This window comes from Lithobates pipiens, unplaced genomic scaffold (assembly GCF_037356315.1).
Source record: "Lithobates pipiens isolate NorthernLeopardFrog02 unplaced genomic scaffold, aLitPip1_a1.2 Scaffold_35, whole genome shotgun sequence".
Classification (NCBI taxonomy): Eukaryota; Metazoa; Chordata; class Amphibia; order Anura; family Ranidae; genus Lithobates; species Lithobates pipiens.
In genome coordinates this window covers 12887238-12903321 of record NW_027507811.1, presented here as the reverse complement: position 1 = coordinate 12903321, position 16084 = coordinate 12887238, and the positions used below count along the sequence as shown (strand labels likewise).

The following is a 16084-nucleotide window of genomic DNA, read 5'->3' as shown; positions in this document are numbered from 1 at the left end:
GAATCGGGTACAATCATAACAGAAAACAACGACTATAAACCAGATCAGGTGATCCACCTAAGCCACACTAGGTCACAGTAGTTGTTCATTGAGGACATTGTTATAATGAAAAATCGTGATGGACCTTCCTTCACCTCATTTCCTGAAAGCATGTCAACCTACCGAAGAAACAAGATATACAGTTCATATGATCTACAGCGGCGAGGGAGGGGGACGGGATCTCAAGTTCGACTTCTGACATCACCATAATATTTAATGTATTTCACGTTCCAGAAAACTGTCAGACAATGGACATACTACAATAGAAGGTCAGAGACAGTGAACACGCTATAGGAGATCCAAAGCCTAAAAGACATGCTACAAGAGTAAAAAGAACATGTAAAAATAAAATAAAATCCATCAGTCAAGCATTGTAAACTGTGTTTAATATGCTTAAGCTTGTGACTGAATAGGAAGCCTCTGTACAGAGACTTCCTATTCATTCATCTACAGTGCAGCTGAGGCTGCAGAAAAAGGGAATGAGTACTCTATGTCCTCAGTCCCTTTCCTTGTCTCAAAAAAAGAGATGGGGGGGGGGGTCTTTTTAAATCCCTGCTGCTTCACCAAACCCCCCACCCCCAAAAACAGTAAACAGTAAAATATATATATATATAAAAATAACACTGTGAAAGAAAATAAAAATAAAACAAATGAAAAAGAACCTTAGTGAGGCCTGGTTAACACAGGGCATAGTACAGCATACTCCTGCAGGAGACCCATATTTACCCACACCGGGATGCAAAGGCATCCCATGTATCCCTCCCCTTGCAGGCAGTCCCTTTGGTGTCAATTGGGATGCAGTGGACAGACTGACCCGGGGTAGATTATACTGGAGGACAGAATGACATAAGGAGGGTTATACTGGGGGACAGATGGACCTGCCGGGGAGAGGGATAGACTAAACTGAGGAATAGACTGCTCTGTAGTGGATGTAGTGGGGGACAGGCTGACCTGGGGGAGATTTTACTGGAGGACAGAATGACATGGAGCGATTATACTGGGGCACACATTGGCTTTTGGGGAAGAGGAAAGGACTATATTGGGGAATAGACTGCCCTGGGGTGGTTGGATTACACTAGTGGACAGAATAACCTATGGGGGGAGAATTGTACTGGGGGACAGACTGACCTGGTGGAGATTAAATTGGGGGACAGAATGACCTAGTGGGAAAATAGTGGGGGACAGATTGATATGGGGCAGGGGGGATTGAAGTAGGGAACCGACTGACCTAGAGAGATTATGCTGGGGAACAGATTGACCTGGGGGGGATTCTATTGGGGGAAAGAATGACCTAGGGGGGAAGATCCTGGGGGATAGACTTACTTTGGGGGGGGGGATTATACTGGGGACAGGTTTGACCTTGGGGGGGAGAATTGTACTGAAGAATAGAGTGACCTAGAGAGATTATACTGGGGGACAGAATAACATGGGGGAGGGGTAAGAATAATACGGGGGGAAAGATTGACTTGGTATTATACTGAAAGACAGATTGACATGGGGGAATATATTTGGGAACAGACTGACCTGGGGGGAGAGAAAAGGGGGACAGACTGCCCCGGGGGTGATATACTGGGGGACAGACTGACTTGGGGGGGGGGGGGAATTGTACTAAAGAACAGTGACCTAGAGAGATGTGGGACAGATTAACCTGGGGGAGGGGGAAGGATTATACTTGGGGTTAGACTGCCCTGGTAGCAATTATACTGGAGGACAGAGTGACCTGGGGGGAGAGGAAAGGATTATACTGGAGGATAGACTGCCCTGGGGGTGATATCCTGGGGGACAGACAGACTGACTTTGGCAGGGGGAATTATACTGGGGGACAGATTTGACCTTGGCAGGGAAGAATTGTACTGAAGAACAGAGTGACCTACTGAGATTATACTGGGGGACAGAATAACCTGGGGGAGGGGAAGGATAATACTGGGGGACAGATTGACTTGGGGGGGGGGGTATTATACTGAAAGACAGATTGACATGGGGAGAGAGGGAAAGATTATACTGGGGGATAGACTGCCCTGGGTGGGGGGTGATTCACTGGGGGACAGACTGACTTGTGGGGGGGGGGGGTTATACTGAGGGACAGACTGACCTGGGGGAATATCTTTGGAATTTGGGAACAGATTGACCTTGGGGTATATATTTGGGAACAGACTGACCTGGGGCGAAGGGAAGGTTTATACTGGGGGACAGACTGCCCTGGGGGTGATATACTGGGGGACAGACTGACTTGGGGGAGGGGGGAATTGTACTAAAGAACAGTGACCTAGAGAGATGTGGGACATATTAACCTGGGGGAGGGGGAAGGATTATACTGGGGGTTAGACTGCCCTGGTAGCGATTATACTGGGGGACAGAGTGACCTGGGGGGAGAGGAAAGGATTATACTGGGGGATAGACTGCCCTGGGGGTGATGACCTGGGGGACAGACAGACTGACTTTGGCAGGGGGAATTATACTGGGGGACAGGTTTGACCTTGGGGGGAAGAATTGTACTGAAGAACAGAGTGACCTACAGAGATTATACTGGGGGACAGAATAACCTGGGGGAGGGGAAGGATAATATTGGGGGACAGATTGACTTGGGGGGGGGTATTATACTGAAAGACAGATTGACATGGGGAGAGAGGGAAAGATTATACTGGGGGATAGACTGCCCTGGAGGGGGGTGATTCACTGGGGGACAGACTGACTTGTGGGGGGGAGGTTATACTGATGGAGAGACTGACCTGGGGAAATATCTTTGGTATTTGGGAACAGATTGACCAGGGGGGTATATATTTGGGAACAGACTGACCTAGGGGGAAGGGAAGGTTTATACTGGGGAACAGACTGACCTGGGGGGAAGGGAAGGTTTATACTGGGGGACAGACTGACCTGGGGGGAAGGGAAGGTTTATACTGGGGGACAGACTGACCTGGGAATTCTTCGTCTTCTTGATGTGCCCAAAGGTGCTCCATGTCTTTTACAATCCTAGCAATGCCCCTGTCACAATGAAAACCATGCCCACTCTTCACTGTGGCGCACTAAGCACCCCACATTTTTTTTTCACTCAAGCAATGGGGCCCAACTTATGAGCTTGCACTCAGGTCCACTGATTAAATAAAATGCCCCCCCGATCTAGCCTCATTTTATCTGAGGCTCTGAAGGTCTCCTGGTTCTCTATTGTTATAAAACGATTTAGAAGCCTTCAACTTGTAGAAGTAACATGTGAAGTTTTTTTTTTCCATTCAAGATTTTTATTGAAGTTTTAGCTCATTACTCACTTGAACTGATATCTGGAGAAGATTCCTCCTCTTTTATTGTCACCATAAACACGTCCTCCTTCATACATTGCGGATCACCCGTCACACACGTCTCTTCTTCTTCCTTCTTCACCTCGGCTTTTATAGCAATCAGTTCTTCCCCCTAAAAACCACAAGATTATAAAAAAAGAAACATCCTCAAAACCAGAAACAAAACTCAAACCCATCCTCAAAACCAGAGACCTCAGAGATGATTATCTCATGCAATTTGGAATCATTTTTTAGGCCATATATACTCTAACTCCACCTACCTGATGATGGTGGGGGATGGTGTGATCTTCCTGTGTGGAATCCCGGGAATACAGAGGACGGGGACATCTCTCTGGTGGGTTTCTGTAGCTGGATGACTTCACCATGGTGTCCTGGTACAGATCTTTGTGTCCTTTTGGAATCTCCTCCATCACCCCATCCTCATCATCCTCCTCTTTTATCTCTTCTTTAACCTCAACTTTAGAATCTCTCAGGTCTCCACTCTGAATATATAATAAAAATGACATCAATGGTAACAATGCAGATAATGTACAGATCCTAATGATACTATCAGTGATTGTTCCTCATCTACCTGATGATGGTGGGGGATGGTGTGACCTTCCTGTGTGGAATCCCGGGAATACAGAGGACGGGGACATCTCTCTGGTGGGTTCCCATTACTGGATCCATCTGTAGGAAACACACACACTGACTGAATACATTGTTTCTATGTGTTTATCAGATGATGGGGGATCTAGGTGGAGCCTCCGTACTGCTCTCTCCTTTACAATAAAGTCTCCTCTTACCCGGTGATGTGAGGGGCGGCTGATTGTCCATCATGACGTCCTTGTAGAGATCCTTGTGTCCTTCTACAGATGGACCATTGGATTGGCAGTTTGGTTTTCAACTGCTCAAATTTCCTCTTCACCACTTCATTTATCCTGTGCAGAATTAAATTATCACTAAGTACATTCCCAGAATCCTCCTCACCTCTCGAGTAAAATCTATGTTTTGTTAATAGAGATAAGAGTGATGTCATGTGACCTCCTGGAATCCTCTTCACCTCCTATGATCAGGTTTAATACCCTCCAGCTCTAGCCCTCTGCCCCATATTAGCACTATATGTCCATTAAAATAGGCTGCAAGTAGATTTGTATTTGCATTTTGAGTAGAGTTGGGACTGGCCAGAGGAGTATTACTTTGATGCAGTTGGTCAGTTTGAACACGTATTGCAAGAATTTCCAAAATATTGAAACATGTAAGATGGATATAGCAGTGTGCAGAGCATTCATCTAGAATTTCAGTTATGTCCCATCATTCACCTGACGGTGGTCTTTACCTATGTGGTCATGTGATTGGAAAAATGGTCCTATATTTAGGATGTATCCGGTCTATAAACCAGAGGCTCTGGATGAACAGTTGGATAAATGGTTCTATATTTAGGATGTATCCGGTCTATAAACCAGAGGCTCTGGATGAACAGTTGGATAAATGGTTCTATATTTAGGATGTATCCGGTCTATAAACCAGAGGCTCTGGATGGACAGTTGGATAAATGGTTCTATATTTAGGATGTATCCAGTCTATAAACCAGAGGCTCTGGATGGACAGTTGGATAAATGGTTCTATATTTAGGATGTATCCGGTCTATAAACCAGAGGCTCTGGATGAACAGTTGGATAAATGGTTCTATATTTAGGATGTATCCGGTCTATAAACCAGAGGCTCTGGATGAACAGTTGGATAAATGGTTCTATATTTAGGATGTATCCGGTCTATAAATCAGAGGCTCTGGATGGACAGTTGGATAAATGGTTCTATATTTAGGATGTATCCGGTCTATAAACCAGAGGCTCTGGATGGACAGTTGGATAAATGGCTCTATATTTAGGATGTATCCGGTCTATAAACCAGAGGCTCTGGATGGACAGTTGGATAAATGGTTCTATATTTAGGATGTATCTGGTCTATAAACCAGAGGCTCTGGATGGACAGTTGGATAAATGGTTCTATATTTAGGATGTATCCGGTCTATAAATCAGAGGCTCTAGATGGACAGTTGGATGAATGGTTCTATATTTAGGATGTATCCGGTCTATAAATCAGAGGCTCTGGATGGACAGTTGGATAAATGGTTCTATATTTAGGATGTATCCGGTCTATAAACCAGAGGCTCTGGATGGACAGTTGGATAAATGGTTCTATATTTAGGATGTATCCGGTCTATAAATCAGAGGCTCTGGATGGACAGTTGGATAAATGGTTCTATATTTAGGATGTATCCGGTCTATAAACCAGAGGCTCTGGATGGACAGTTGGATAAATGGTTCTATATTTAGGATGTATCCGGTCTATAAACCAGAGGCTCTGGATGGACAGTTGGATAAATGGTTCTATATTTAGGATGTATCCGGTCTATAAATCAGAGGCTCTAGATGGACAGTTGGATGAATGGTTCTATATTTGGGATGTATCCGGTCTATAAACCAGAGGCTCTGGATAGACAGTTGGATAAATGGTTCTATATTTAGGATGTATCCGGTCTATAAATCAGAGGCTCTGGATGGACAGTTGGATAAATGGTTCTATATTTAGGATGTATCTGGTCTATAAACCAGAGGCTCTGGGTGGACAGTTGGATAAATGGTTCTATATTTAGGATGTATCCGGTCTATAAACCAGAGGCTCTGGATGGACAGTTGGATAAATGGTTCTATATTTAGGATGTATCCGGTCTATAAACCAGAGGCTCTGGATAGACAGTTGGATAAATGGTTCTATATTTAGGATGTATCCGGTCTATAAACCAGAGGCTCTGGATGGACAGTTGGATTAATGGTTCTATATTTAGGATGTATCCGGTCTATAAACCAGAGGTTCTGGATGGACAGTTGGATAAATGGTTCTACATTTAGGATGTATCTATAGCGTGTCTACTGGAAATTAAAGACATCACAATGACTACCTCCTTGGTGTAATCCAGTGATGTCTCCTCTCTACCCCGTTCTTCTCTCTCTCTCTCAGAACTTCCTGTCTTTACCTTTTATAACGTCTTTTCTTTGTCTTACCTCATTTCCTGTCCCTATTTTACATCACTTCCTGTCTGAGCGTTCCATGCGCAGTAAATGATATCGCCATCTTGTGGTGGTTTTAAAAACGGCATCCTACATTATGTTTTAGTATTTGGCCCTCTGCCCTGTAGCTCATTCTTCAGTTGTATATAGTTTTTTTTTTTTTTTTTTTTTTTTTTTTTTACAGTAGGAAGGTTTTATTAAAAGTTTTCAAAGTACAATGTAGCATAAAATGTCAAAAGTAGTACCGCAGTTTAAGTAAATTCTTCCGTTTTTTTCTCATATGTTGTACATTATGACACACGCACATTATACTTCTGTTAAAATTGTATGGATAATAAATATTTTATCTCTCTTTAGGACACTGATGTATTTTGGCTCTAGAGCATTTTTTTGCTCACACATTTTAAAATCTGCATTTAAGTCGGGATATTTAAATTTATCAGTAATAGAAATAACATCTAAAATGTTGAAGAATATGTTTTCTGAAAGCAGAGGTCCTCTAGAATACAATGTAAGTAGTTGCAATTTGCTATGTTGCATGACTGTTTATCAATCTATATTTTCATATTCAACCTTTCATATGGTGTACAGTATCTCCTCCTCATTTGTTGGGAACATGACGTTATATTGAGGAATGGAGATGGACCTTTCATATGGTGTACAGTATCTCCTCCTCATTTGTTGGGAACATCACATTATATTGAGGAATGGAGATGGACCTTTCATATGGTGTACAGTATCTCCTCCTCATTTGTTGGGAACATCACATTATATTGAGGAATGGAGATGGACCTTTCATATGGTGTACAGTATCTCCTCCTCATTTGTTGGGAACATGACGTTATATTGAGGAATGGAGATGAAACATTCATATGGTGTACAGTATCTCCTCCTCATTTGTTGGGAACATGACGTTATATTGAGGAATGGAGATGGACCTTTCATATGATGTACAGTATCTCCTCTGCATTTGTTGGGAACATGACGTTATATTGAGGAATGGAGATGGACCTTTCATATGGTGTACAGTATCTCCTCCTCATTTGTTGGGAACATGACGTTATATTGGGGAATGGAGATGGACCTTTCATATGGTGTACAGTATCTCCTCCTCATTTGTTGGGAACATGACATTATATTGGGGAATGGAGATGGACCTTTCATATGGTGTACAGTATCTCCTCCTCATTTGTTGGAATGTGACATTATATTGAGGAATGGAGATGAAACATTCATATGGTGTACAGTATCTTCTCCTCATTTGTTGGGAACATGACATTATATTGAGGAATGGAGATGGACCTTTCATATGGTGTACAGTATCTCCTCCTCATATGTTGGGAACATGACGTCATATTGAGGAATGGAGATGGACCTTTCATATGGTGTACAGTATCTCCTCCTCATTTGTTGGGAACATGACGTTATATTGAGGAATGGAGATGGTCCTTTCATATGATGTACAGTATCTCCTCCTCATTTGTTGGGAACATGACATTATATTGAGGAATGGAGATGGACCTTTCATATGGTGTACAGTATCTCCTCCTCATTTGTTGGGAACATGACATTATATTGAGGAAGGGAGATGGACCTTTCATATGGTGTACAGTATCTCCTCCTCATTTGTTGGGAACATGACGTTATATTGAGGAATGGAGATGGACCTTTCATATGGTGTACAGTATCTTCTCCTCATTTGTTGGGAACATGACATTATATTGAGGAATGGAGATGGACCTTTCATATGGTGTACAGTATCTCCTCCTCATTTGTTGGGAACATGACATTATATTGAGGAATGGAGATGGACCTTTCATATGGTGTACAGTATCTCCTCCTCATTTGTTGGGAACATGACGTTATATTGAGGAATGGAGATGGACCTTTCATATGGTGTACAGTATCTCCTCCTCATTTGTTGGGAACATGACATTATATTGAGGAATGGAGATGGACCATTAAAATGGTTACACCATATGGAATTTATCAGAAGATTCCTCAGCATTAAAAGGATCCATTGATCTTAGATGGTCATGTAGAGTCATAGTATGGGATTTATCAGAAGGTTCCTCAGTATTCGAAAGAATCTATTGACCTTAGATGGACATGTTGAGTCATAGTATGGGATTTATAAGAAGGTTCTTCAGGATTCAAAGGCTTCATTGATCTTAGATGGACATCTGAAGTCATAGTATGGGATTTATCAGAATGTTTCCCCGGATTAGAAGGATCGATTGATGTTGCAATGCGATAAAATGTTACTTATGGAGAAAATTGTGCAATGTCATTATCTTCTGCAGTAAAATGTTGAGATAGAATAGGACATTTATCTGATTTATTTAAACTCCAAAAATACTGTCCATCTTGTGAAAAAGATTTTCAATATACGTTATGTTTGTTTTCATACGCCGTGCATTGAGAAGTCACGTCTCTCATTCAACACTTTCCCAGAGCTCTGCCATTGAATTGGGTACAATCATAACATCAAACAAGGAATATAAACCAGATCAGATGATACACCCAAACCATTTTAGGTAACACTAGATGTACATGAGGACATTGTTATATTGAAGAATAGTGATGGACCTCCCTTCACCTCATTTCCTGAAAACACGACAACCTACTGAAGAAAAAAGATATACAGTTCATATGATCTACTTGGGTTCGACTTCTGACATCACCAAAGAACTGCACATAATGATTAGTTTATAACATGTTTGAGAAAACTGTCAGTCAATGGAATAAACTGGGGGATAGACTGCCTTGGGGTGATTATACTAGGAGACAATTTGACCCGGGTAGAAAGGGTAAATAATATTCTGGGGGACAAACGGACCTGGGGGGATGCACTAGGGGACAGATTGACCTTGGAGGGATTATACTAGGGGACAAATTTACTATGATGGGGAAACATCACGGATCTCTTTTTTTTGAGATAGAGAAAGGGACTGAGGACATAGAGTCCTCATTCCCATTTTCTGCAGCCGAATGAAAAGAAGTCTCTGTAAAGAAGCTAACTATTCTTTCACAAGCTGAAGCATAGTAAACACAGATCATGTTTCAGCAATTACTTTTCTTTTTAAGTGTTATTTTTCTTGAGGGGGGGGGGGGGGAGCAGACAGATCTGGGAATTATTCTTTTATCAAGCAATGGGGCAAATCTTGCTCACAGGTCTACCAATTTCATAACACGTCCCTGACCTAGTCTTGTTTTATGTGAGGCTCGGAAGGTCTCCGGATTCTCTGCTGTTTTTAACCACCTCCCACCCGCCTTAAATCTCTAGGATGGCGTCAGTAGATGTCTTCCCGTGCATGAGCTGCCCACATGCCCCCTACGGGGCGGCCTCTGTGATCAGTGAGTCAATGAAACTCCGATTCTAGCCCCTTAGCATGTGTAAACAGAAGATCGGCAATTGGGACAAAAAGGCGGTCACTGGCTTCTGAGAGAGGAACATCGGTCTTGAACAGGTAGAGGCACTTCTGCTATGCAGTGCTCTCCAGTGCCACCTACAGGTGCATATAAGTGCCGCTTACCAGTGCCTATCAGGGCCACCTCTCTATGCCCACCAGTGCCACCTATCATTGTCGCCAACCAGTGCCCATCAGTGCCACCCATCAGTGGTCTTCAGTGCCACACTTCAGTGCCCACCAGTGCCACCTATCAGTGCAGCCAACCAGTGCCCATCAATGCCTCATCATCAGTGCCACCTATCAGCGCTGCCTATCAGTGTCAGATACCAGTGCCCTTCAGTGCCACCTATCAGTGCTGCCAATCAGTTCCCATCAATGCCTCATCATCAGTGCCACGTATTAGCGCTGCCTATCATTATCACCTACCAGTGCCCTTCAGTGCCGCCTCTCAGTGCCCAGTGCTGCCAACCAGTACCCATCAATGCCTCATCATCAGTGCCATCTATCACGGCTGCCTATTAGTGTCACCTACCAGTGTCCTTCAGTGCCACTTCTCAGTGCCCACCAGTGCCAGCTATCAGTGCCCATCAGTACTGCCAACCAGTACCCATCAATGCCTCATCATCAGTGTCACCTATCAGCCCTGCCTATCAGTGTCACCTACCAGTGCCCTTCAGTGCCACCTCTCAGTGCCCACTAGTGCCACCTATCAGTGCCCATCAGTGCTGCCAACCAGTGCCCATCAGTGCTGCCAACCAGCGCCTATCAATGCCTCATCATCAGTGCCACATATCAGCGCTGCCTATCAGTGTCACCTACCAGTTCCCTTCAGTGCCACCTCTCAGTGCCCATCAGTGCAGCCTCATCAGTGCACATTAACAAAGGAGAAAAATTACCCGTATTCAAAATTTTATAACAAACTATAAAACTGTTTTTTTTTTCAAAAATTTCAGTCTTTTTTCATTTGTTTTAGCAATTAAATATTTAGAAACCTATCAGGGATTAAATACCACCAAAAGAAATCTCTATTTGTGGGGAAAAAAAAATGATAAAGAAAGTCATATGGGTACAGTGTTGTATGACCGCGTAATTGACGTTCAAATTGTGACAGCGCTGAAAGCTGGAAATTGGCCTGGGCAGGAAGGGGGTGAGAGTGCCCGGTAAGCAAGTGGTTAAACGGTTTTGAAGTTCCCTTTCACACTGAGGCATTAAAAAAAAATGGCTCAAAAACACTTATGGCTTTTGTGACTCTTGCGCTATTAGCGGACCCAGCTGTTTTTAAAGCGTTGTCGTTAGCTAACAACTCCCCACCACTCCACATCACTTCCTGGAATTTTGTGGAGGGAAGAGAGAAGATGGAGTTTGCTGAGCTGATGTTGGAGAATATGTTCCCAATATAGGAGCACAAACAGAAGCAGGGACGTCGATTTTTTTGGTTCATCCTATCTTGCAAGCGCACTCCTCAAGAGGACAATTCGTGCTCTAATATCACAACTTGAGATGTGCACCTGGAAAAGTTGCATGACAAGTTGTACTCCATGACTTCCAACGAGTAACATTTATATCTGTGCAAATTCAAGTTTGCACCAATGTCAAAGTCTCCCCTGTACTTATTTGTTACGACTCTCAGTTTATCAGTATACTGATATGGTCGTGCCTATAAAGTCCTAGTAAAGCCCCTTCTTTTCCTTTTCCCAATTTATGCAACAAATTATAGGCAGTGGCACTAAATATTTTAGCAGTATCCACAGTACCACTCTGTGGTGATACACTTATTAAGTCGAGGGTTAACATTGGGTTAGAAATTAGGGTTAGCATAGGACTAGGGTTAGAGTTAGCAAGGGACTAAGGTTAGGGTTAGGGTTAGTGTTGGGTTAGGGTTAGCATAGGAATAGGTTAGAAATTAAGGTTAGCATAGGACTAGTGTTAGCATAGCACTAGGGTTAGGAATTAGGGTTAGGAATTAGGGTAAGCATACGACTAGTGTTAGAGATAGCATAGGAGTAAGGTTAGGGATTGCATAGGACTGGGGTTAGCATTGGGTTAGGGTTAGCATAGGACTAGGGTTGGGAATTAGGGTTAGCATAGGGCTAGTGTTAGCATAGGGTTAGCATAGGACTAGGGTTAGGGTTAGCATAGGGTTAGGATTAACATAGGACTAGGGTTAGGAATTAGGGTCAGCATAGGGCTAGTGTTAGCATAGGACCAAGGTTAGGGTTAACATAGGACTAGGGTTAGGAATTAGGGTCAGCATAGGGCTAGTGTTAACATAGGACCAAGGTTAGAAATTAAGGTTAGCATAGGACTAGTGTTAGCATAGCACTAGGGTTAGGAATTAGGGTTAGGGTTAGCATAGGGTTAGGAATTAGGGTAAGCATACGACTAGTGTTAGAGATAGCATAGAAGTAAGGTTAGGGATAGCATAGGACTAGGGTTAGGGTTAGCATTGGGTTAGGGTTAGCATAGGACTAGGGTTGGGAATTAGGGTTAGCATAGGGCTAGTGTTAGCATAGGGTTAGCATAGGACTAGGGTTAGGGTTAGCATAGGGTTAGGATTAACATAAGACTAGGGTTAGGAATTAGGGTCAGCATAGGGCTAGTGTTAGCATAGGACCAAGGTTAGGGTTAACATAGGACTAGGGTTAGGAATTAGGGTCAGCATAGGGCTAGTGTTAACATAGGACCAAGGTTAGGGTTAACATAGGACTAGGGTTAGGAATTAGGGTTAGCATAGGACTGACAATCTGACAGAAATCTGATCGCATTGGGTGGGAACTCCCATGTGGGCAGATTCCAGTGCAGACCCCAAAAAATGTAAAGAACATGTAGTTATGCAAAAACAAGTAAACTTCGAAACATATTTAGGCATATGATTCACAGCAGATTCACATGATACGATGGAGGAGCATCAGAATTGTGAAAACCTTATTGTTGGGATTCTTCTCGAGGGGGAGGAGGAGGATGTTGGCTTGTTGTATAGGCGGTTCAAATGCCCCTCCCTGAGCATGTGTATGATGGTCAATTTTGAGGAGGTAAAGCATAAGCTGGGCCATAGCTTGACCCAGCAGCAGTAGGGTACGGCATGTTTTGACCTTGAAAAGAGGTTGTCACAGAAACCCTGTCGCACTTTGTGCTTCTGTCAATACACCGCTTCCTCCAGTCTGGACCTTCAGATATCAAATATTACAGGCACATATTGTAACCAAGAACAAGGCGAGACTAGCTCAGTTACAAACTGGAACATTAACTGTTTTATTGGACAAGGATACAAGCTTTTTATACATTTGAAAAGTCAGTCCCCCACATACACAGTAACCCAAATATTTACCCAAAACATCACACAATGGGTTAGATAATGAGGTAGGGCTGACTCATGGTTACTCACCCTCCTCTAGCAACTACTAGCTGAAAATGATATAAACCAGCCCAGGAGAACAGAATGCCCCGCAACAAGGTGTGAAGCAAAGTAAACTAAAAGCAGGAGAACCCCAGCAACAGACTGTCTGGCATTGAGTTCACAACTTACAATACACATTATTAAAAGTATAAACACATCCCCCAATAGTTTTCTAGGAGACAAAGGTGTGTTAATTAGAACAATTAACAACGGGTGAAAGACCTGTAGCACCCTCTACCTAGGTAGGTGCTAAAAGGCAGATTTTTTTTAGTGAGTGCAGGTAAATTTAGGCAGGCCTAGCCAGAAGCTAGGCCTGTTTGTTTTGATCTGTGTGGGGCTGGGAGTGGCTCAGAGTAGGCTGGGGACTCACAGATAGCATCACTTCTTGGTTACCTCCCTCTAGCTTCTAGAGGATTCTAGAAGGCAGGAGGGGAAGAGAGGTGGAGCTGTCTAGGGTGTCTCAGGGAGCCCTGGCCATTCCCCAACTAGAATTGGCAGGGGGCAGGCCTCCTTGATATACCCAGGGTCAGCCCAGCTGGTAAGGTGACCACGTTTCCCAGATTGCCCAGGATAGTCCCGCATTTTGCAGGTCTATCCCGGGCACCTTCATTCCAGGACAATACAGTGTCCCGGAATGAAACAGACACAGTCACTTCCCCCGGGCCGAACTGACGCCCCCCAAAAAAAGGTCGCCACATCACCGTTTTACTCTCTGACAGTACTTGTTCTGGGAATGTCTGCAGAGGCGCAATGCCCCATGCGGTGGCCTTTTTGGGGGGCATAATCAGTGCTTCTGTGTAGCACTCACCTCCCAGTCTGTGTTGTGATTCATTACAGCACAAGCTGATTTTTGGGAAGGGGGGTGTCCCTGAATGGCAGTTTGGAAATGTGGTCACCCTACCAGCTAGGGAGTTGTTGTTGGGTGGAAAAATTGAGGATGGAGTACTAGGCTGTCGAGGGGCCTTTGAGGGCACCACCCAGTCTGGGGGGGGAGGGGGTGACCTTGGGCCTGGGACTCGGGTGCAGGATGGATCTCTTCAAGAACGCATGAAGGATCTGGGCAGGAGGCACAGAGAGGAGTCAAAGAGGACAGCAGGCAAGTCTTCAGGAGGGAACCACCGTTGTGTGAGCCAGGCAGGTCGGTGAGTGACAGGCACAGATGGGAGGACTGGGGGAACACCTTAAATGACTGGAAGAGTGCAGTCTGGGATATGTGCAGAGCCAGCAGTAAGGACTGTGATGTCACGGGCAGTAGAGTCGGGCAGCTGCGGTCAGGAGGGCTGGCAGGGCCTGAAGAGGACTTGCTGGGAGTAGTAGTCCACCATAGGACAGCTAGCACCATCCTATTTTTTTTCTACAGGCCTGACTGAGTCAGAGTTGGGTCTAACCATATGCTAGCTATACCTGGAAGTGAAGTGTTGTGCAGGAGAGAGAGAGTGATAGTCTGCAAGTGTTGTGCTGGAGGAGACTGGAGATGTTTCATGTACAAAGAGTGTACATAGTTCTGTCCCAAAATTCTACTGTGCATCCCATATATTCCCATCCCCAAGTTCAAATCCCTCAATAAAAACACAAAAAAAAACAAACATAGGAATTGTTTATTGTCTCCGAGGTGATTGGGGGGTGAATGCAGGGCTGGGCAGGAAGAAAGGTGGACCACAACTTTCAGCAGCCCCTATGGGGGTACTGCTACAGACCCTTCAGACTAGTAGACAACAGGAAACCCAGGGCTCTCACATTAATCAGTGTTCCTTTCACATACATCTGTCTACTGAGTCCCAAGGTGGCAGGGACCATCATGGCCTCCTTAATAATGTCCCTTTGTTTTACATAACAGAACATCTTCCTAAAATTCTTGTAGCTCCTTCAAATGCCAGGGCCCATAGTCGGTAAGCAAGAGGCTAGCATTGAGTCGCCTCCAAAAGCCTCTGTCCTGGGTGAGTCTGTCACAGAGGTGACTTGTGATACCTATTGGTTAGGGTTGTTAAATCTAGGTGTATATTGTGAGGAGTTGGGGACATCATACACTGATCTGACTCGTGGCCTGACCGAGGGTGACACTGATCTTTTTTGGAACGACATGATAACGCGCATGACTTCCATTCGCATTTCACATACCAACGATGGATCGACGCGATCCATTTGCGGAATCAAACTTTTCGCAAAGGACTCATTTTCACCACGGTCCCTTTGCTGGGTATCTATTAGTTTTTTAAACACATCCACAAATTCCTGAGCCTGCTCTCGTACGTTTCTCTTTTTTGATTTTTTGCGTTGTGTTGTCGACTCGGGCTCGGGGGACATTAATGAAGTTTCCGGGGCGTCATCCCTATCACCCTCAAAAAGTGGTTGGGGCTCTTCCACATATTGTGGTTCTTCCGGAATCTGTATTTCATTAAGGTCGTTGTCACTCTCAGAGTCCATGTTGCTTTGAGACCTAAAAAAAAAAAAATATTAAAAACGAATTACAAAATTCAAAAATATTACTCCTTAAGATCTATACAAGTTGTTATACTTACTCTTTCAGCTCCATGACGGGCTTCAAAAACATCAGTTCTTTATAATAACAGTACATTCGAGATGCTTTCCCGCTTGAACCACTTTTGCTTGCCTTCTGCTTTTTATATTCTCTCCTAAAGTTGTCACGCATTGCTTTCCATCGTGTTTTCATTGCTTTAACTGTAAGATAAAATTTATTTTGATTTGTTTTTTTACAGATATTTTGCCACAGGAAATAGCTACACATCTCTACATTATGAATGTCGCACAGGTGAGATTGTGAAGCTAACTGGTGATGCTATCTGGAATGTAAAGAATGCATTCATGCCTATTCCGACTAAAGAAATGGGATGAAGTTGTCTTGAATTTCTGGAGCAAAACCAACTT

The 16084-nt window shown here is 43.8% G+C and overlaps 1 protein-coding gene across 1 annotated transcript in view; it reads right to left on the bottom strand.

Annotated features, from left to right (window-relative positions):
* Nucleotides 1–6375, bottom strand: part of LOC143956083 (uncharacterized) — a 65361-nt gene extending 58986 nt beyond the window's left edge. The window contains 3 exon segments of the mRNA XM_077466206.1: nt 3907–4004; nt 4121–4255; nt 6280–6375. Of these exon segments, the coding sequence (XP_077322332.1) occupies nt 3907–4004; nt 4121–4154 (132 nt within the window). The 5' untranslated portion in view covers nt 4155–4255; nt 6280–6375.
* Between the last annotated feature and the right edge of the window lie 9709 nt (nt 6376–16084).